This window comes from Pecten maximus, chromosome 9 (genome assembly GCF_902652985.1).
Source record: "Pecten maximus chromosome 9, xPecMax1.1, whole genome shotgun sequence".
Taxonomy (NCBI): Eukaryota; Metazoa; Mollusca; class Bivalvia; order Pectinida; family Pectinidae; genus Pecten; species Pecten maximus.
Window position 1 is genome coordinate 8,748,383 of NC_047023.1, and position 24,912 is coordinate 8,773,294.

At 36.0% G+C, this 24,912-nt stretch overlaps 1 protein-coding gene across 2 annotated transcripts in view; it reads left to right on the forward strand.

Moving 5' to 3' along the window:
* Positions 1-24,912, forward strand: part of LOC117334625 (U3 small nucleolar RNA-associated protein 15 homolog) — a 105,452-nt gene that overhangs the window by 46,289 nt on the left and 34,251 nt on the right. For both annotated transcript variants that reach the window (XM_033894339.1, XM_033894338.1), the window contains 2 exons: positions 7,578-7,632; positions 12,116-12,241. In XM_033894339.1, coding sequence (XP_033750230.1) covers positions 7,578-7,632; positions 12,116-12,241 — 181 coding nt within the window. The remainder of the gene's footprint in view (positions 1-7,577; positions 7,633-12,115; positions 12,242-24,912) is intronic.

A 24,912-nucleotide genomic window follows, 5' to 3' on the forward strand; every position in this document is an offset into this window, starting at 1 on the left:
TTATGACAGACTAAGTCTGATACCTTTAGGAGAGGCTTAGTCTGATAAACCTTTAGGACAGGATAAGTCCGATAAACCTTTAGGACAGACTAAGTCTGATAAACCTTTAGGACAGGATAAGTCTGATAAACCTTTAGGACAGACTAAGTCTGATAAACCTTTAGGACAGGATAAGTCTGATAAACCTTTAGGACAGACTAAGTCTGATAAACCTTTAGGAGAGGCTTAGTCTGATAAACCTTTAGGACAGGATAAGTCCGATAAACCTTTAGGATGGGCTAAGTCCGATAAACCTTTAGGATGGGCTAAGTCCAACCTTTAGTCTGATAAACCTTTAGGACAGGATAAGTCTGATAAACCTTTAGGACAGACTAAGTCTGATAAACCTTTAGGACAGACTAAGTCTGATAAACCTTTAATATAGGATAAGTCCAATAAACCTTTAAGATAGGATAAGTCTGATAAACCTTTAGGAGAGGCTTAGTCTGATAAACCTTTAGGACAGACTAAGTCTGATAAACCTTTAGGACAGGATAAGTCCGATAAACCTTTAGGACAGGATAAGTCTGATAAACCTTTAGGACAGACTAAGTCTGATAAACCTTTAGGACAGGATAAGTCCGATAAACCTTTAGGAGAGGCTTAGTCTGATAAACCTTTAGGACAGGATAAGTCCGATAAACCTTTAGGATGGGCTAAGTCTGATAAACCTTTAGGACAGGATAAGTCTGATAAACATTTAGGATGGGCTAAGTCTGATAAACCTTTAGGACAGGATAAGTCTGATAAACCTTTAGGATGGGCTAAGTCTGATAAACCTTTAGGACAAGATAAGTCAGATAAACATTTAGGATGGGCTAAGTCTGATAAACCTTTAGGACAAGATAAGTCAGATAAACCTTTAGGACAGACTAAGTCTGATAAACCTTTAGGACAGGATAAGTCTGATAAACCTTTAGGACAGGATAAGTCTGATAAACCTTTAGGACAGGATAAGTCTGATAAACATTAAGGACAGGATAAGTCTGATAAACCTTTAGGACAGACTAAGTCTGATAAACCTTTAGGACAGGATAAGTCTGATAAACCTTTAGGATGGGCTAAGTCCAACCTTTAGTCTGATAAATGTTTAGGACACCAGTTTTATCAGTTCAAGGCATTGAGCTTTGAAGTAGGATTGGAATACACCATCATATTAGGAAGACAGATGTTTACTTAAGGAAGCTAAGATCAACCATGTCTGTGATCAACCTTTCACTGTCTGACTCTTTATGATTAAACACTCTGATTTTAAACAGATTTGTAGTCAATTTTGACCTTTCACTCCTGAAAACTATATTAGATAACCATTCCTGTGACATTTATAAACATGTATCTCTGATTATTTACATGGGATGGACCTTTACCATATAAACTAAAATATTTTGCAACATTGTTTGGTATCAGCATTTATTCCAACCTTATAAATTCAACTTTTAAACTTTTTAGCGTGAGTTTGATATTTATATTTTTGTGAACATTTTTTTTTTGTATTGTTCTGTCCTTATTGTCTTTAATTGCCAGTAAGCCATGTAGAACATCACAAAAAAAATAACGACAATCAAAACAAGTAATAATAACGTCTGATTTACAATTGTACAACATTATAAATCAGGTACTGAGTTTGGGATCTCAGACATCCAGTCCTCTACCATCCCTGCCAGACTCCCAGTATCCCCCCTCCTCAGAGACGCTGTAGCCTTAAACTATTCAGGGGAGGTAATTTATGTTGTGGAACCGACTTATAAAGCAGGAAGCAATGGTGATGTTGGGACACACTAAATGATATTGAAGTACAATGGGTTGGTTGTCATTGTTACAGGTCTGGCAGACACATGATCTATTGTTGTTTAAATATGTGTGTTAGGACTCCTCTGTATTCAAAACATGATTAGTTTCTATACATGCATTCATTGGAGTTAGGGCAGGATTTACTGTTGACAGAAAATTACTACACTGAAAAGTCATTTATTTGTGGCAAAAGTATATGTTTTTGGGTCAAAATTTACTGTCTGACATACCAACTATGTATATCACTGGTGTCAGAGAGGCTGTGGAGTTAGAAATCTTCCTGATGAACTTGCCTTTAAGCCCTCCTTAATTATACATAATGATGATTACAGCACAAACTCAAACTTCATCTAGTTACGAAGTTTTTGTAGTTCCAGTTCTGAACTAGTAAATTCATATTACTGATTTCCTGACACTCTTTTAGACTGGCCCCCTGTCTCTAGGATACTAAAATTATAGATAAAATTTATCTTATTGATTTTAGTCTCTATGATATACCTGATGCTAGGTTCAAGCAAGGGGAAGATAAGCCAGTACTTCAAACCAGGGGGAGATAAGCCTGTATTTCAAACCAGGGGGAGATAAGCCAGTCTTTCAAACCAGGGGGAGATAAGCCAGTCTTTCAAACCAGGGGGAGATAAGCCAGTCTTTTAAACCAGGGGGCGATAAGCCAGTATTAGAATTTTGTTTGGCAATTCTTAAAAAAATGTATAAGCTGATGGCTAGTCTAACACTTTTTATTTATGAACATATTTTAGAAATTAAAGTATATTTGTACAATGTTCTATGACTTTGCGAGATTTTGTTCGGCGGCCATGCATGTGGTCCACGTGATTGTATCCGTACAGGCTACTTTAAATCAGCTATTAGGAGGATGAGCCGTTGCAGGTAAAAACAACCTGGTTTCCTTTGTATTGAGTACCAGCTCTTGAGCAACGGTCAATGTCTTTCGTGAAATCGCTTCAGAATGTCTCTTAAACACTTTACATATTCTAATGTAACGAAGTGGTCCTGTTTAATGGGGCTACTTGTATACCTGATGATTAGTGGGAGGCTAATACTTGTATAGTTACCGGGACGTCTGTTAGTATTCAGGTCTTCACTGTGTTTGAATCTAATGAAGTAAGGAATATAATATTGTTGATCAGTGTCACAGATAAGTTTTGTTGTCCAGTGTAAGTTGTAGACATTTCCGGGCAAATGTAAGAATAAAATAATACTTATGGACTTCAAATGGATCAGTTGTTTTATCAATTCATATCAAGCTTGTCATTTCTAAGAATATATTTCTCTACTGTATAACATGAATGTCCAATTTGTGTAAACATTCCTTGGTTTGTGGTTGATTTAGAGCCACCAAAATAAATTTAGCAAATTAAATTGAAATATGCTAGAATACTTTGTGGGGCAGCCATGATGAGTTAGTAGCACAGAATTGTCCGAATACCAGGAAACGCAAAGTACCTTTGAAATTTCATGTTGTTCAATATGTACAATACATGTACACAACTAGCATTAAACCTGCATTAATCCTAGCCTGGAACTGATGGAAACAGAGACGTAGAAGTGTAAAGGAATGGTGCTTATATATGTATTTCAAACTTTATGTGGACAGTCTAATGTCTGCGATATTCCATCACAAGGTCATTAGAGGTCAAGCAACCTTTATCCTCTATACCCGATGACATTATAATAGATAATACCTACTAGTTTATATCTCATCCTGCCATCATTGTTGTATATGACTGTAATCATCGGTCTGTCTGGTGAAGGCACTTCTATTTGTCAAGGCTTTGTGGATCACGCTACTATAGGAACGTTATGATCGACTTAATTTGGTCCGACTCCATTGTTTCCATGGAGACAATCATCAAAACATATTGAAAAGAAATAAAAAGCAAAAAACAAAGAGAAAAAAAAACAAAACAAAAAACAAAAATAATATTAAAGATGAAACAAAACAATTGAATTATATTACCTGGTAAAATTAAAAGCAAAACCAAATTCAATAAAAATTCATATGCTTAACTTTTCAGAAAATGTTTGTGTGTTATTTTGAAAATTCTTACTCCTGTAATGACCAGTATTTACTTTAAATTTAAGGGTATGATTAAACAACCGAAAATCCTAGCAGATAAATTCTTCATCACAGTAAACAAAAAAGTTATTTGAAATATCACACAGTGAAAATGTAAACGAATGTATCCCTTTGTTCGAGAATCACTGATCAGGTAAAAGTCTATGTATGTCTGTGTAAATTAGAATAAATTTTAATAAAGAGTTCTGCTGAGAGATTCCGAGTGAAACAACTTTGTCAGTACGTGTTTTAGATGGCGACCATTTGATTGGGAATACCAATAATTTCCTGTGGGTAAAACAGGTCAGTAGGCATTTAAGATGAGAACCTTTTTATTGGGAATACCAATAATTTCTTTTGGGTAAAACAGTGTCAGTAGGCGTTTCAGATGGTGACCTTTTTATTGGGAATGCAAGAATTTCCTGTTGGTAAAATTGTGTCCGAAGGCGTTTTAGATGAGGACGGTAAAACGGTGTCAGAAGGTATTTTAGATGAGAACCTTTTGATTGGGAATACCAATAATTTCCTTTGGGTAAAACATTAGTCCAGATTAATGGTGTGGCGATCAGGCTCCTTCAGAGGCTTGATCAGACTCCTCCAGAGGCTTGATCAGACTCCTCCAGAGGCTACCTACCCTTGTGGCTCCAACTAATTGTAACTAATGTTTACAGATACTATCAATTGGTCAGACATTTGGCCGGTCTAGTCAGACACTCTCACACAATATCTAATCAGAGTTGTAGTTAGGTATTTTGTGGACTGGCTGTTGAATTGGCTCTGATAGGTTGGGAATTACCAAAGGAAACCTTCCCATCTTGTATGTATACATGTCTGTCTGCCCAACAAAACTCTCCATTTTTATTAATAGATCCCTTGAAAAATGGCATAGGCTGTTTGGTATGAGTTTGTAATCATTTCTGTTATCACTTTGTATTTTATAGGCAGAGCAAAGGAAATAGCGGTTCTAATAGTCAATTTGACATGGAGTCTCCACCATCTACAGGTTTTTTATTGGACAGAAATACTGTCCTAAAACTTTGTGTGGTATTTTGCTGTAATTATTTTTTTTGCCATCATTCCGATTGCATTCATCTCTCAAACTACATACAAAAATATAAAAGATAGAAAAGCTCGTAAATATTTCAGCCATAACACAGATAATTTGTACTTTGAAAGGTGCCAAACATGGGCAGTGGAGACGAATTGTGGATTTTATCAAAAAAAAGGCTGTTTATGTTTGATATAGCGCAGTGATTGGAAATCTAATATGGCGCTAATCAGCCTATCATCATTAGTGTTGAACAATTCATAATTATCTATTGCAGATATATATATAGACAGAAATGAAGCTATTTCGTGTTTGTCTATTACGACCACGTTAATCCGAGATATAATTCCATAAACACCATGTTGTTCCTTCCCTTGTGCAATAACTGCACCTTACTGCTGTGAATAAACGGTATATATTATGGATATATGTTGGATTCTCTATACCATTAAGTTGGTTTCATGAATCCTGAATCTTAATTGACAATTTCACGTACAGCCCTTGCCAGTAATTGTATACTCAATTTAGATTATTTTGTGTGAACTTTACAGCATTATAAAAAGAAATAGCATATATATATATATATTTTAAAAAATTTTAACTTAAATTTCTTCAAGTGTAATTTTCTGCCTGATGTAGATAGCAAAATGTTCTTTATTCTTATTTGAAGTTCAATAAATTACATCCATCCAAATCTATCCAAATAATTTGAAAAGTACATAATGGACATTGTGATTAGCTAATCAGATTGTCATTAGCCAATCAGAGTGGCTCTGACATCTTGGTGTTGGACTAAAGGGAGTCCAAAGAGAGATGGCCTTTGTGGCGGTACTGCACTGATTGCTTTGCCTTTTTTATAACCCCGGTATACAGTTCCCATCAAATATACAGCCATGCCCTGTTTAAATATTTGTAAATGATCTTTTGTTGATTTCCCTCTGTAATTTGTGATTGTAATTGCCTCGGTGTCAGTGCCAATCACAAGTCAGAATTCCCCACACATTTCTGGCCGTTGATTAATGGCTGGGCGAAAATGAAACTGAATGTATGGTCATATATCGGCTTCCGTCCATCCATCACCTGTATTACACACGCTAATATGCTATGTCTATCAATAGGTCACCCTTTTTCCAGCTCTGTTTTATATTCCATCTTTCAACATCAACATTGCCTTATTTTACATTTGCCATAAGTCCAGGTGTTTTATCAATACATTATCGTTTAATTAGATCGTTTGAACATATGGTAAAATGAATCAATGTTTCTGTAAGAATAGTTTTGGAATAATAAATAATTCTTTACAGTCAAATGAATTATCAGGGCAAGCATTTGTAAAACAAGCATTATATCGAGTCTGTAGATGGTTTGTGTTATATACGTGTGTTTTGTTTTTCTCTTGTGAATAAAACTGTCAAGAAGGACAAAAACTATTTAGCTTCCGATTTACTGTATATTATACAGTGCTTCTACACCTCCTTCAGAAAAGAGTTCCATTATGTTGTGTGTTATGGGAGGTAATTAGTAAAAAAAAACCTGATGTCATGGTATGAAGAAGAATCCATTATGATGATTTACCCATTTTGAAGGGAGACAACTCTTGATGAAAATAACTTTTTGTGATTAGTAATATAGTGTACTGACCGTAGGCCGGTGATTTTTCTCTGGGTATTCCGGCTTTCCTCCACCTCCAAAACCTGGCACGTCCTTAAATGACCCTGGCTGTTAATAGGTCCTTAAACAAAACAAACCAAACCAAACCAGAAAAGTAGTGTAACAGAGTCCATCATTAATTAAATCAAAATCACTGCCTCTGCTGGAGATCAAACCCAGAACCTCTGGATCATTAGTTTTATACTCAACGTGCTGATCAAGCTTAAGAGAAATTCTCTCTAGCGGAGCGGTATTGTGGCTTGTATTTACCGGGGTTGTACAATACAGCATATCTCATCAAAGTGCATTATCTTTATGGAAATGTCTCGCTTTAATCTGCAGAGTAAACATTTCAGACAATACTATAGCACTCTAGTCTATATTTTAATCAATTTTTCTGAAAAACTCACTTTAACTCCAATTGTCACTGGTTGAAGAGTTATAACCCCCTGTTGTGTTTTGTTACCATTGTCATAATTCAGTTAGAAATTTTAATTTCAGTTTTCAATAATTTAAAGATTTATTTAATTGAGTTATATACATGTTTACCTATATCTGTCTTTCACCATACCTGAAATGAGATAATTTGACCAGGCTCCAAGATTTGATAAATCAACTTCACTAGCCATGGATGTTCCAACACGATACTCTCCATTTCAGTGAAAAGGGGACCAATATGACATAGCCAGTATTGAAATTTTACTTTGGCAACCATGGTTACCTCAATACATAACTAAATTACGGTACTTTTGTTTAAGTTTGGAAGAACTGTGTTGCACAATCTTAAATTGAAGTTTTAAAAAAACCTAAGCCATGGATTTTTTTTAACTTGGGGCCAAAATGACCAAAACCATTCATAGACTCCCTTTTGTTAACTCCAGTAATGCTTTCTGGCTAAAAAAAATTGAAATTTTAGGCAATAGCTGTCATTATTATTTTTAGATTAATTTATTGATTTGTTTGAAATTGCAGGACTATGTACGATGTGGTGTTCCCAGTCTCTCCAGCAATGATATTCTTCTCACAGGTAAAACATTCCCTCACATGTAAAACATTCCCTCACAGGTAAAACATTCCCTCACATGTAAAACATCCCCTCACATGGTAAAACATTCCCTCACATGGTAAAACATTCCCTCACAGGTAAAACATTCCCTCACATGTAAAACATTCCCTCACAGGTAAAACATTCCCTCACAGGTAAAACATTCCCTCACAGGTAAAACATTCCCTCACATGGTAAAACATTCCCTCACATGGTAAAACATTCCCTCACAGGTAAAATATTCCCTCACATGGTAAAACATTCCCTCACATGGTAAAACATTCCCTCACAGGTAAAATATTCCCTCACAGGTAAAACATTCCCTCACAGGTAAAATATTCCCTCACATGGTAAAACATTCCCTCACAGGTAAAATATTCCCTCACAGGTAAAACATTCCCTCACATGGTAAAACATTCCCTCACATGGTAAAACATTCCCTCACAGGTAAAACATTCCCTCACAGGTAAAACATTCCCTCACTGGTAAAACATTCCCTCGCAGGTAAAATATTTCCTCACAGGTAAAACATTTCCGCACATGGTAAAACATTCCCTCACAGGTAAAACATTTCCTCACAGGTAAAACATTCCCTCACATGGTAAAACATTCCCTCACATGTAAAACATTCCCTCACAGGTAAAACATTCCCTCACAGATAAAACATTCCCTCACAGGTAAAACATTCCTTCACAGGTAAAACATTCCCTCACATGTAAAACATTCCCTCACAGGTAAAACATTCCCTCACAGATAAAACATTCCCTCACAGATAAAACATTCCCTCACAGGTAAAACATTCCCTCACAGGTAAAACATTCTCTAACATGGAAAACATTCCCTCACAAGTAAAATATTTCCTCACAGGTAAAACATTCCCGCACATGGTAAAACATTCCCTCACAGGTAAAATATTCCCTCACATGTAAAACATTACCTCACAGGTAAAACATTCCCTCACAGGTAAAACATTCCCTCACAGGTAAAACATTCCCTCACAGGTAAAACATCCCCTCACATGTAAAACATTCCCTCACAGGTAAAACATCCCCTCACATGGTAAAACATTCCCTCACAGGTAAAACATTTCCTCACAGGTAAAACATTCCCTCACATGTAAAACATTTCCTCACAGGTAAAACATTCCCTCACAGGTAAAACATCTCCTCACAGGTAAAACATTCCCGCACAGGTAAAACATTCCCTCACATGTAAAACATTCCCTCACAGGTAAAACATTCCCTCACAGGTAAAACATTCCCTCACAGGTAAAACATTCTCTAACATGGAAAACATTCCCTCACAAGTAAAATATTTCCTCACAGGTAAAACATTCCCGCACATGGTAAAACATTCCCTCACAGGTAAAATATTCCCTCACATGTAAAACATTACCTCACAGGTAAAACATTCCCTCACAGGTAAAACATTCCCTCACAGGTAAAACATCCCCTCACATGTAAAACATTCCCTCACAGGTAAAACATTCCCTCACAGGTAAAACATTTCCTCACAGGTAAAACATTCCCTCACATGTAAAACATTTCCTCACAGGTAAAACATTCCCTCACAGGTAAAACATCTCCTCACAGGTAAAACATTCCCGCACAGGTAAAACATTCCCTCACATGTAAAACATTTCCTCACAGGTAAAACATTCCCTCACATGTAAAACATTTCCTCACAGGTAAAACATTCCCTCACAGGTAAAACATCTCCTCACAGGTAAAACATTCCCGCACAGGTAAAACATTCCCTCACATGTAAAACATTCCCTCACAGGTAAAACATTCCCTCACATGTAAAACATTCCCTCACAGGTAAAACATTCCCTCACATGTAAAACATCCCCTCACAAGGTAAAACATTCCCTCACAAGGTAAAACATTCCCTCACATGTAAAACATTCCCTCACATGTAAAACATTCCCTCACATGTGAAACATTCCCTCACAGGTAAAACATTCCCTCACATGTAAAACATTCCCTCACAGGTAAAACATTCCCTCACAAGGTAAAACATTCCCTCACAAGGTAAAACATTCCCTCACAGGTAAAACATTCCCTCACATGTAAAACATTCCCTCACAGGTAAAACATTCCCTCACATGTAAAACATTCCCTCACAGGTAAAACATTCCCTCACATGTAAAACATTCCCTCACATGGTAAAACATTCCCTCACATGGTAAAACATTCCCTCACAGGTAAAACATTCCCTCACATGTAAAACATTCCCTCACAGGTAAAACATTCCCTCACATGTAAAACATCCCCTCACATGGTAAAACATTCCCTCACATGGTAAAACATTCCCTCACATGTAAAACATTTCCTCACAGGTAAAACATTCCCTCACAGGTAAAACATTCCCTCACAGGTAAAACATTCCCTCACATGTAAAACATTCCCTCACATGGTAAAACATTCCCTCACATGTAAAACATTCCCTCACAGGTAAAACATTCCCTCACAGGTAAAACATTCCCTCACATGTAAAACATTCCCTCACATGTAAAACATTCCCTTACAGGTAAAACATTCCCTCACAGGTAAAACATTCCCTCACATGTAAAACATTCCCTCACATGTAAAACAGTCCCTCACAGGTAAAACAATCCCTCACAGGTAAAACATTCCCTTACAGGTAAAACATTCCCTCACATGTAAAACATTCTCTCACATGTAAAACATTCCCTCACATGTACATCCTACTCCTCATAGTAAAACCTCTTCTTCATAGGTAAAATATAACTCTCAAAGGTTAAATGTCACTTTCAAAGTTATATTGTCATTAAATGTTGTTATATCATAGCAGCAATATAAGGATATTGTAAAAATTATGTGTGATAACTACGCAACTTAAATCATAGTCACAATATCTAAGCTAAATAGCATATTATATTTGCATGATAATTTATTAGATTGAAAGAAATCATAAGTGTTTACCTTGATACAAACCACTGGTATAATGTGTAAGGTAGCATACAGCCTTAAGATAAATTACAGGTATAATGGGTAAGGTAGCATATAACCTTAAGATATATCACAGGTATAATGTGTAAGGTAGCATATAACCTTGAAATAAATTACATATGTAAGGTGTAAGGTAGCATATATCCTTAAGATATATCACAGGTATAATGTGTAAGGTAGCATATAACCTTAAGATATATCACAGGTATAATGTGTAAGGTAGCATAACCTTGAAATAAATCACAGTTATAATGTGTAAGGTAGCATATAACCTTAAACAAAATCCGAAGTATAATGTCTAAGTTAGCATATAACTACGATATAGAATTGAGGATATTATTACCCGGTTTAATCTTCTGATACCCTGAGAAGATGTTATGATGTAAGTGTTGCTGTGGTGAAATGCTGATTACTGCCGATTACAGCTCTGTATGACCAGGTGTTGTAGGTGGTCCTCCAGTGTTATATAGACAGATAAGTAACTAGCCCGACCTTGGTGTCACACTCTCATGATCGGCATTCATATTCTTTCTACACTTCCAATCTTGACACGTTTTCAAGATATCAGGTCATAAACTTTAAAAATGATGGAAGGTTGGTAGATTTTATATTTGTATCTGATTGACGCCACTTAACAAGAAAAGGAGCAAGTCTTACTGCACATGTGAAAGGTCAAATATCAAGGCCATTGAAAGTGTGTCACTAATGCGGAATTAGTCTTTTGATTAATTTGTATGCTTTTTATGGGTTAGTTAATTTGTGATTGTTACATTTAAAAAAAAAATGAAATTTATGATTAATACTTAAAATTTAATATAATACCTGAATTTTTATCTGTCAATTTATCTGTCTATCCATCCATCCCTATTTTGGTTTCTGGACATTATCTTGAGTTCTGTTTAGCAGATTACACTCGGATTTCATCCAGTGCATTCTCATATAAAGTGCCTGCTTGGGACAATTTTTTAGGCCTAATAAGTCTAAGATCAAGGTCACTGTTACTATAAATAGAAAATCAGTTTATGCACAATATTATGAATTCAACTGGGTTGATTGCAGGCAGACTTTATCAAATGCTTATTCAAATCGAGTGCTTGCTTTAGATAGCTTTTCAGGCTTGCATGTTAAAGGTCAAGATCACTGTTACTATAAAAAGAAATTTGTTTTATTGGCAATATCTTGGTTTTTGTAAGGGTAACTTCACCCAGACTTGATCCATTGCTTCATCAAAGGATCAAACCACTTGCTTTTCAGGCTTAAGGTCAAAGGTCAAGGTCACTGAACTATAAATAGAAAATGAAGTTATAATATGCACAAATCTTGAGTTATGTAGTGCCAATTGCTATTTAACACTATAGCTGTATAGGGCTATAGGGCTAAGCTCAAGTTTAGAGGCACAAACATTGTGGGGCCCTTTCTGACCTGTCAGTCTTCTGCTTAACATATCATTTTATGTTTGTTATTTTATAAGGTTTGATTTATTTTGCCAGGTTCCTATGACCACAAGGTGAAGATGTATGACAGCCGTATCGGGGAGAGTGTACTGACGGTGGATCACGGTCATCCGGTAGAAGATGTTCTCATGTTTCCTACAGGGGGCGTCTTTATATCCGCAGGTAACTACTTACTGTACAATTTGGTTAATTTAGTTAGTTTTTGTTAACATACTATTAACAGCCAGGGTCATTTAAGGATGTGCCAGGTTTGGAGTTGGAGGAAAGCCGGAATACCCAGAGAAAAACCACTGGCCTATGGTCAGTACCTGGCAACTGCCCCACATAGGTTTTGAACTTGCAACCTAGAGGTGGAGGGCTAGTGATAAAGTGTCGGGACACCTTATCCACTCGGCCACCGCGGCCCCAAAACTGTACATGAAGTGTTTCTTATGTATATGATGTAGATTGGAAAATTTTTCCTTTCTGACAAATAAATACTTTTTTTCACTAATTTGATAAAATTTTCAGAAGTCTATGTAAGATGTTTAAAGGGAGGCTTGAAACTTCGACTACATTGTTAAATTTTCCCTTTTATTGGATGAAATGGTTAACAGCATACAGTGGATGTCACATTACGACATGAAATGATTTAAACCACAAAGGAAGGAACCAAGGAACATGTTACATTGACAATGGCTGACTACCATGTTCTCAAAACTGCATGTTATATCTTAAGGTTAAGATTTCTTATTTCAACAGGATATGTTGCTTCATGAATAAGCTTGAATACGAACAGTTATTTTCTCAAGAAAGAACAAAATCATGTTCCCGTTGGCTATATTTTCCATTGGTGACAAACACTGGAAACTGTTCATGTTGAGAGATTTCTATATAGCAATTGCCTGTATAGCCGTCATTTACATTTGGTGACAAACAGAAAAAACTGTTCATACTTATAATTAGAGATTTCTATATAGCAATTGTCTGTAGCCATCATTTCCATTTGGTGAAAAACAGAAGAAACTGTTCATATTGAGAGATTTCTATATAGCGATGTCCTGTTTTAATTCTCTACATTACCGTTTACAGAAAGTACATCGTACCCAAATGATATTATTCAGTGTTGTCATAAAGTAGCCCAGGACAAGCATTAGATTTTATATGCTAGAATATCTTTGTGGGAAAGTACAGGATTAAGAGGAGAAACACAGAGTAGAGTTACATTTCTATGGTATGTATTAGTTGTATTTTTTTTTTATCGGCTAAATCTGATGTCTCTGCCATTCCAAGGTGGAGTTCTCATTTAACACACATGGGGAGGGAGGGGGGGATCTCTCCACCTTCTGTACTGAGGAAAGTTGATCAGGGTGATGAGGTTTTTTGATATAAGACATCAACATAGATAATAAAACTAGAATAAAAATGTCCGCCTTCATTAGCAACTGGCAAACAGCGGGGGACCAAAAAAACACAACTCACGACAAAGAGTCGGTGATCCGCGACGCTAACCTTGCAAAACGAAACTTGGAGTTTTTGTTTTATTAGAATCTAGTTGCAAACATAAGAATAAAAAGGCTTTACATTGACAAAATACATCTCCGTCGTGTCCTAACATTGCAACACATCCATCCATTACGGAGAGTAATTTGATTCACTTTCAGCTGTGTTTTGGTGTATGGTAATGTCAAAAATGTGGAACTCCAAATAATGCGAACTGTATATCATTGAAGCATGAAATTGCCATAGGTCTCCCAGCAGTAGCCCTAGGGTGATGGGTGTCAGAAATTCCTATTTATCTCGGCAAAAATTGCAACCAAATATTCATGCATTCATATTTTGAAATAATCTGTCGGGTATTGAACATAAACATTAATGCTAATGACAGTTTTATTTCATCTGCAGAATCCTGCTCTGGTCTGGAATTCATCAGACCAAACTTACTTGTGTCCCTTACATTGTACATTGATTCTATACTGTTCCGAAGGGTCGAGTAGATTATGATGAATTCGTATAATAAACATCAGTAACAAAATTTTATGTTAAAATGATACGGAAATTAATGGAAACATGTTTTGGTAATTTATAAATAGATTTTGATTATGCACTGAAATATCAACCATTTAGCACTTTTTTTTTCTCACAAAATGATCCGACAACCTTCTTTACTTACTGTCTTAATAATACAGGACATATTTACAGAAAATTCTGAACAAAAACAAAAATGTAAAAGAATATATTTGAAGTTTTTTGGGAAGCAGGAATATATACGCTTTACCAACCCTGTTCATTTGGATGTCAACTTGATCACTCCAGGAAATTATAAAGTCGGCCATCAGCATGATACTTTGGGAAATTGAGATTTCTCTCCCTTACCAGCCCTATAAAGTTGGCTGTGTGCTTGTTCACTTTGGGAAATTTTCTCCTTACCAAGTCTATAAAGTTAGCCATAGGCTTGTTCAATGCAGAATTATCTCCTTTATACCCTATGAAGTTGGCCTTCAGCTTGTTCACTCTGGGAAATTCTCTCCCTACCAACCCTTTAAAAATGGCCGTCAACTTGTTCACTCTGGGAAATTCTCTCCCTACCAACCCTTTAAAAATGGCCGTCAACTTGTTCACTCTGGGAGTTCTTCTACGAACCACTAAAAGTTAGCCATGGGCTTTTTCACTTTGGGAAATTCTCTCCCTACAAACAATATGAAGTTGACTGTGGGCTTTTTCACTTTTGGAAATTCTCTCCCTACGAACCTTATAAAGTTGACTCTGGACTTGTTCAGTTAAAATTCTCTCTGTTCCAACCGTATAAAGTCATTTTACAAGTTACTGTACTTTTGAACATAGAATAGAGAGCTCGCTCCACCTAACAGTTTAATACCAATATCTATTTATATGATATTACTTTTTTTCCCATTTGCAGTTTATTTTTAATGAACACAAATTTATGATAGAGCAGATAGCATTATCATGAGAAATGACTTCAAAGTGTGAATGTAACTTATCACATTACCTATTGCAATGATAACTCAGTATCATTTTTACTTACATTAAAGCTGCTTCTTTCTTATTAAAGAGAAAATTTATTTTATGTCGCTGTATTGAGATCGTATCAGGAACATTAATTATGATACGCAGGGGAAGCAGCACCTTCTTTTAGCGATGTCAGATGCGAGATATTTCGTCTGGAGTATCATAGATAGCGTGGGTGATAATATGCTATGTGATGAATTGAGAGGTCTGGCTGACGATATATTAATATTGAATAGTCTCTATCCGTGTTCATAGTGACATTCAGCTCTGCCAACCTTCTCCAATATGCAATATAAAAGCGATGTTATCGATGAATATGTTTAATTTTCTGTAGCTGGATATAAATTTGTGAGTTGCTGTTTAAATCTCATTATATATATATATATGATGACAGAAATTGGATGGCCATATTAATTCCTTTATAGCTGTACGTACCTGTTCCCTAGACGATATTATCAGACAAATATTTGTATCATTATATATATAAGCAATAAATAGGTAATATGATATATTAGGGTTTAAATACAGACCATACCATAATAAATGTTGATAACAGTTCGTTTATGATATGGAAAAGTGTAACTGTAGAAATTTCATCTGTTATTAAATATTTATTGATAATAATTTTTTTCTGACTTTCATCGTGTTTTTGTCCCAATGTTGCCGTTATGTCTATCATCTAACAGAACATCATAATAATGTCCTTTATATATAAATACTTTATATATTAACACTGACATGACCATATATGGACTTATATGCATGTGGTAGGGGGACGGAGTAGCTCATTAGTCAGTTAAAGCGCCAGCCTCATAACCTCGGGTGAAAATCCCCGGCGTGTGTTTCGACACTCCCTACCCGTGTCAGTTTGTGTTTCTAGGGAAGCTGAGAAACAGACCAGGGTGTTGTTGTTGCCTTGGGCAAGACGCTTTACCCTAATTGCTCTGTACGGCATGCGACAGGCCTCCTGTATGTTGTTTGGTGAGGTAGTCACCAACTACTACAATGTGACCCCGCCTCAAAATGACCCTGGCTGTAACAAACAAACAAGATATACATGGAATTTGAGTTTGTGTCTTTGTTCCTGTGATTCTGGTGATGCTTCTGTTTCTTCCTTTGAAAATATTATCTGTGAACCATAAATTTCCATCTGTATATATTTTGATATACCCTTAAAGCTGTGCATTATATAGAGGTTACACAACGAGTGGTTGTTGGATATGGAATTTATTTCACATGAGTAAGTTATTTTTTAAAAGTTACAAAAGACACGAGCTTTAGCGAGTGTTTTTTGCAACTTTTAAAAAATAACTTACGAGTGTGAAATAAATTCCATATCCAACAATTTCGAGTCGTGTGACCTGTTTCTACCACAATAATATCGGCTTGAATCAAAGGGAAACGTGGCCAAGAATAATTTCGCGTATGCAAATGAAGTGTACCGGTGACGTCCGGGACCCGGTGATGTGACGTCATTAGATTATTGATGATGTCAATAACAATTGCAGCTTGGGTCAAAGTTCACCGTGTTAGCCAATCGAAATGCGTACAGAGTTTATACCACGTGTGGTATAAACAGATTGTTAATCAACAGCTGTAATGATTAACTGATGGTCTGAGAGTTGAATAACACGGGGTATTGTGGTAGAAAATTTAATCAATCATTGTAACCTTGACTCTAAGGTCAAAGAACAAAGTAAGTTCAAATGTTTAAAGAAAGTTGTTTTTTCTTTAATTGACACAGTGATCATTTGTCAGTCACAAAAGATGTTTATTAGGGCCCTTCATGGAATGTTAAGTGCATACCTTTAACTATAGTAATCCCAGAGTTGTCTGTCCGTAGCACTGTTGTGTCTGTCGATTATCTCCGAATATGGACGTTCAAACTTTTTGACATTTCACATGGTGCAATTCACTGTGAAATGCAGATGACCAAAGGGGTTTAGGTTCTGGAGGTCAAAGTCAAGGTCACTGTTACTATAAATAGAACTGGGAATATATTTTCAAAAGTCTTTAGACCTTACAAATGCCAACCTTCTTCATGAGGATACGCTGACATGTAGATGTGAGATTTAATTTTGTGTGGTCATCATTCAGAGTGAAGGGGTCAAAGGTCATACTTGACAACTTTTAAATGTACCGCAATCAATTTAGTTTACCATAGTTTTACATTATGTTAAATATCTAGAGCATGTAAGTAGTAATTCAGTATCAAAATAACAGTCAGGGTAAGTTAAGGTTTAAGGAGAGACATATTTTGGGGCCCCTCTGATGTATTAGTAGTCAAAATGTGCTGTAACTAGGTCAAATGACCATTACCTGTATGTCAAAGGTCAGATATATGCCAAATTTTTTATCTTGTCCGGCAGACCATACTGTTGGAGATGTTAGGATTTCATCTAACATTAACAGGTATATATTATTTACGCACAAATTAAGATTTAAAAAAACCCTACTTTCTGAGATTTCTTCATGTTTTGGAAAGCACACTTGAAAGCATCAAGCTAGATCAATTTGAAAGCCTTGTGCTTGATATATGAATTAATTAAATTACATTGGAAAACTTATGACATAGTATTATATTCCTTCTGTGGATATTACATTTCTCTACAGTATTGTCCTATATAGATATATATCAGGAGGGTTGTCTTGTGGCCGATGTAGGCGACGTCCCTGACCTGATCGACAGATGAAAGTGATGCCCCTGACCTTACTGGGACATACGGGAGTCGTATAGACGGAGTTCAGGAGATTGTCCATCTAGAGGCGTTAACACAAAGATTTATGTCACAAACTCTGGTGGTCAATTTTACCCATATTAAATCTCCATACTATAGTCTTACCTGTTGATGAATGACACGAACTGTGGTGGTCAATTTGGCCGGTATTAAATCTCAATGCTAGACTTTCATACTGGGGGACCTAGTATGATCATATAATCTAATAGCTGGTAAGGGAGACCCGTTGGGTCGCGGCCTGGTCATCACATTGATAAAATACGATATTACCCACAGACTGTTACCGAGCATGACAGCACTGACTCGCTCACGGCTCAAATGCTGAATAATGTGTCTATATTTTCCACAACAAATTTATTGCAATTGTGTATTTTAGCCAAGTGGGCAACCTATCTGACTCCAGCAGTGGTCTGTAGTCCCTGCAATTGTGTGTTCTTATGTCATCATATTAGACCTTTTCCGTCACGAGTTTATACTCATAAGCTTTTGATTTAATCCGTAGTGCTGCTTCAGAGGATTCTGTAAAAAAAATCCTTGGAACAGTGTACTAAGATATGCCACGATTATATTGAATTATTTGTCAGGTCAAAGGAGATATTCAAAAGAATTTTAATTCATAAAAGGAACAAAAAATTCTCTACCAAGCAATAGTTCAGCTGTGAATTTTTTTCAAGATTTGTTCTTGGAGGAGAAAATGTTTGCCAAATATTTAGCCTCTCATCTTCAGATGCATGGTGGGCTTGTTGTTCAAATCGCCCATCCTGCATCATTGACTCATCCGTAAACAATCCTTGTTAATTGTTGTTTCTTGAGAAGTACTGCCAATTTTTTGCTTAAACTTGATGAGGTTCTGCTTAGTCAATTTTTAGTCTGATCAGGAAAACAAAATGGCCACCAGACAGCCATCTTGGACTTTTGACAGTTATATTTTGAGAAGTACTTGAAGGAAAGTTCTCAAATTTAATGTGTAGGTTCTTCAGGTTGTCCATTTTGTTTGTAAAGAGTTCAATGAAGAAAAGAGGAATAAAGAGACAAGAAGAGAAAAGATCAACGTTATAAAGAACTTTAAATGGTACATCGACTGGATGCCAAGATCTGTTTCCAAAGACACAATCAATAAATTTTTTTTGAAAGTTCATAACGAGATCCTTCTATAAAAAAACAGTAAAGAACTTTCAACGGTGGGCACCTAGTTTTGTCTTTAAAGAACCAGTAAAGAACTTTGACTGGTGGATGCCAAGATCTGCCTGCAAAGAAGCATTGAAGAGCTCAGACTGGTTGGTGCCAAGATCTCCCTGCAAAGTAGCAATAAAGAGCTCTGATTTGTGGGCGCCAAGATCTGCCTGCAAAGAAGCAATAAAGAGCTCTGATTTGTGGGCGCCAAGATCTGCCTGCAAAGAAGCAATAAAGAGCTCTGATTTGTGGGCGCCAAGATCTGCCTGCATAGAAGCAATAAAGAGCTCTAACTGGTCGGCGCCAAGATCTGGCTGCAAAGAAGCAATAAAGAGCTCTGATTTGTGGGCGCCAAGATCTCCCTGCAAAGTAGCAATAAAGAGCTCTGACTTGTGGGCGCCAAGATCTGGCTGCAAAGAAGCAATAAAGAGCTCTGACTTGTGGGCGCCAAGATCTGGCTGCAAAGAAGCAATAAAGAGCTCTGACTGGTGCACGGACACCAAGATCCTGTATAATAAAGCTATAGTTAAGTTGAAAAATTAACCACTTGAAAATGACAGTGTTTACACATGGTTGATTATCCTTTTGTAGTACTGAAATAAATCTGTTAATAATACCTTAAATATTGACAAGATCAGATGGAATTTCTGTGATTTCATCAATTTTATTTAAGGCATTAAATCACCGAATTTCCCTAAACTTAAAATTTTTCCAGATTAAGGTAAGACGCTCTGATTCTGGGATCGCTCAACCGGAACGTTGATTCTGCCATGTAGAACTATAATGTTTAATAAGAAATTACTGAATCATGGTGATCAGCTGGGATATCGGTACCTCTGACCCAACCTACCCCAGCAACAGACATTCAACCACAATCTATGCAGCATCTTCTATTAATAACTGATACTATCGCACAATGCAATAAAAAGTGGATAATCCTATTTGTACAAACCCTGGGAAGATGATCGGCTTTGTAAGCTTGTGGCTGTATCTGCTGCAGGTCGGGAAACATTAATCTATATCTATGTTATATCTGCCAATACTGTGTATATACAGAGAAACCTTATTTCTTATTTCCTTTGATATCAAATCAGATAATAAAATTTTACTTGCATGAATACAGAATTCACTGCAGTAAAAGATACCTCTGTATCATTGTAATGTTGATTGATATAGAAGCGCTGAATACAGATTATAAAAATACAGAATAGAATTTACTGTAATAAAAAAATATATCTCAATATCATTATGATGTTGTGTGATATTAACGAGATCAAATCAGAATATGGAATCGTAATATGAAATAGATATACACACGAAATGATCGTTAAATCTTTTGCAGTTTCTTATTAAAGGAAACGATGGCCGTAATAACTCTGATGTTAACCTGATGAAGAATTCTCCTGATTCAGCGGTATAAAAATGACAGCGATAGTATTTATCCGTTCTTTCTTTGCTCACTATCAACAAAGAGATCAGCGCTGCACTTTTTACATGTGTACAAAGACTTATCTGTTTTCTGTCAACCACAAGTTTTGTGGCCAATTTCCCCAACAAAATGATATATACTGCTAAATGGTTTAATTTACATTTAAACTGTTATTATCGGGAGCCTGTATTTAGGAGAGAAGAGATGCATGGGTTTTAAGGATATATACAATTGATAGATGCTGAAACCAGATAGGTTGAGTAGCGATGTGGCTGGATAGAGTTGCTCATAATCGAGTTTTATATGAATGTAGCCATATATCTCCTGATAGGTATTAAAAGTATGTTAGCATTGGTGATAAGACCGCCTAAGAATACCTCCGATAAGGCCTGATATACATCAGCTAATCCAAGATAATCACAGCCTGCAAGAAATTCTACCGTTTTCATGGAGGAATTTTATTAGAGTTTATTTGATTTAATTGACATTATCAAATATTTGGTGTATAAATCGGTGACATACTGTCACGCAGAATACACCATCGGAGATAAACATCATATCGCTTACAGAACACGCCCAAAATAACACATATTCCCATATGATTCAAAATAAATCTTGTGTAATAAATTATTTTTTTGAATTTTATGGTTAAGATTTTTTTTTGTATATGTAGAATCATTTTTCATGAGGTACTTAACCTTTAATGTAGGTGGCAGCACTGCAGCCTATTCAGCCTGCGGTAGTGTTGAAGTGGTTGTTTCCTTGTCCAGTGATCGTCTACCGCACATAGAGATCCTGAAGAAAGTGCCAAGTTTTCTTATATCTGCTGGATTCAACACTTTGAGAAATCGAAAGAGAATTTTCATTACCAATGTTTCTATAAAGTAGGTAGTTCAGTGAAAATATATAGAAACTGCAGTACTTCAATCTGAACAAAAACTACACATACAAAATAAATGTACTTTTTCGATCCTTCTTATTTAGTTTTTTTTTAGAATATTAAAGTTTTGTAGATTATGTGATTTGCAGACTCCGTGAGTCTTGTGGACTATAAAATGAGGTAGAGTTTTTGAGTTTTGTAGACATAATGAGGTTTTTTTTAGACTTTATGAATTTGTTTTTAGACTTTTTGAATATTTTTTTACTTAAATGAGTTTGTTTTTAGACTTAATGAGGTTTTTGTTTAGACTTCATGAGTTTTGTGGGCTTATGAGTTTTGTAGACTTTTTTGGGTATTGTGGAGTTTTATAATAAAGACTATATGAGATTTGTTAGGATTTTTGTAAACTTAATGAGATTCGTTATGAGTTTTGTAGACTTTATGCGGGTATTAATTGTAGACTTCATGAGTTTTTATAGTACTTTAAGAGATTTGTTAGAAGTTTTGTAGAATTCATGAGATTCGTTTTGTAGACTCTATGAGGGATACATTGTAAGTGGCAGACAGTTAGCTAGTGGAATATTACCCTATCACCCAAAATTGTCATAAAAATGATATTATTCCTGGTATTCTTGCCATATTTTCATCTGGAACATTGATAGTAATGCTATACTCATGTTATGATGGCCTAGATTTGTATTTTTTTTGTCTGCATCTCTGTGAAACAGCTTTCGTCAGGAAATAATTATATTACAGGAATGATATGTAGAAACAACAAGAATTGGTCTAATCAAGCTCATTATTTATGTAGCTGGCAAGTCTAATTTTCCGTGACCATAGGGGATCTATTTCTGATGATGAGGGGAGATTTATTAACATCACTGGGGGATCCCGTCACAGATCAGAACTGCTTTGTAGCCGTGCTTCCCTCCCCTGATAGCTTTACCAGCTCCCTGTGGACGGGGTTGAGGGAGAAAGTGTTAGGGATAAAAAGGCCCTGGAGATACAAAATAGCTTCTGAAATGTGCCCAGTACCAGGGATCATTTGTAAGTACATGTTTTTACCAGTGTACGAGCCACGGGTCAGTGGTAATAGAAAATATACACCCTCCAAATCGGCCTCCAATTTCTCAACATCTTCTCCGTATCTCATTAAAATGTCAGTGAATCTGGAAAATATGTATTTAGTGAAATTTTATTTTGACTGCAGTTTCATTTGTCATAATGGAGGGGAGATTAAATAGATATATGATCTGTGCTTGAGGCTAATTAAATTCTGATTACAACACATGCTTGTTGACTTGTAATGGACATTTTTTTTCACAGATATTTTGCAGCTGCAGCTCAAAATGTGATCCATCAGACATTCAATTTCTGAAATTTCGTTTTTGTTAGACATCACAAGGGTGGCTTTTGATTTTCCAATAATTTCTATTTGAAGTATAACTCAAGGCCTCTGTTATCACCAAATTTAAAATGTTAACACCTAGTCAATACTTCTTTGCTGGGGACCTACAAAATGAAATTCTGTGTTTTAATTGTTGTAAGCTACATCAATGAAGTTCTGTAATTATGAAATCGTTGGTATTTCCATCATATTTAAATTTTGTTTACCTACAATTTTTTTTTTTTTTTTAGAAATAGAGTGTAGATTTCAGAGTTACCTGGGCTTGTCAATAGTCTCTACTTAAGAGTATTAATGATAAGATGCGGATGCTGTAGACTATATTAGTTTGACCAATTATGTTTTATATGATAGTTAAGTATAATTGGACTGGACGAACCTAAGGACTATGCCTCCCCGGAGTGACACATGTTCGTTATTGTACCTATGGCTAGCCAATCACTATAAACACAACGTCTTATTAAAATACTCATTTCCTCGCAGCTGAGGAGGGAATGCCTTTCTGTATAAAATGTACATCTCCGATAGCACTGAATGTCTGCGTTGATCCCAGTGATATGCATGGAGGTATAGCCCCCGATTGTCTGTCGTGTTGAGGAGGTGAGGTATGTACCTCATTAGTGCTTCATAATTTGGCTCAGATTTTCTCCGTCCCTGAAGCCCGCCCCATCCAATCTCGGCTCATAAAGTCGCAATAAAGACTCGTGGCTGGGCCAAGCTATGACTTCAGATGGGTGGCAAACCGGGGCAAATGCTTAGTGCTACTAAAAAAAAAAAGCAACTGCCGAAGCAATCTCCTAAATTATCATGTTAGAGAAATGTTTTTATTGGTATATCATATTGAATAGATATTGTAGATCACATTGAGTACCTGTCTGTTGGACACGCATCGTTGATTCAGTCGGTGGTACGCAGGTGGGGTTGGGGGCGGAGGACTGTATATACCTCGGAGAGATTGAGGAACGTACTAGCATTGTTCATATCTCATAACACTCCTAAAATCGTTTTATTGCTAATCAGAAAATTCAACAGTTTGTCTCTCCATGCATATCTCAAAATTCATATTCCCTGAATCTGCATCCCTAAATCTTGGTTTGATATAAGCTTGATGGTTATACTAGTGCATGATTAAGCAGCAATATAGATTTGATCCCAATTTTTAATCTGTAGACCAATAATACTGCCTATGTAGTTATAAATAATTGAAATGAAATCATTTTACATAAAACATGAAGTAGATTTACAAAGTGATATAAATTTATTTATAACATCAAAGTTGTGAATTAGAACGACATCGGCGATTCGTTGAAGCTTTGTGTAGTAATTGTCCCCAATTAACTGATTTTATCAACACATCTAAGACAGAATGAGGAAATCAAAAGGAAAGAAAAACAATAATAAAAATCTCTAAAGGAATAAATTATTAGTCTATAACAGTTGATATATGCTTGAATAGATCAGTTGAGCCATGTGTTCTGAGGTTGTAGTCAATTATACATGTATACAAAATGTATATTTACAAATAAATCATAAATGATAAATATATGTATATTGGCTTTCTGAGATTTTATAGTAACATGATCAATATCGGAAAGGTGTTGAGAATCTCTCACAAACAGGGAGTAAATCTGTGTTAATTATTCTAGACATCCGAAAAGTCTGTTCTAAAAAAAGACTTGTGCGGATCCGGTGGCAGTATATAGATTTTGACAGTGTATGATGATAGATTTTGAGGGGGGACAATCTATCGTCCAAATCGTCCACCTTAGGGCTTAGGACCAGATCTTTAGCCTGGCCTATTGGCATTAAGCCACTGCAGATAAAAAGGGAGATAACTGTCTATATAACATTTGACATCTGTCATAATAAAAACTGTATAATGTCTGGTCGGCTGTCAATTGAGGGAATGATTTGGGTAACACATAAGAGTTCTCAAACAAATGGATATTACATGTAGTGGACATGGGATATCTCCGCTAAAGGGCCAGCACTGACCAGACTTATTGACAGCCCAGTACACAGCAGGTTTGACATCACTAATCGGGCCTTTTATCAACCCGGAGATAGCCAGTCACACTTACAGACACCGCTGAGGGACTCTAGGTCCTGCCATTGAATTTCTTAGAAAGAAAATGGACAAATGTCTGGGAAAAAAAGTGTTTAGATTTAAGATTGCGGGAATGTTAGTGTTTTTTAGTG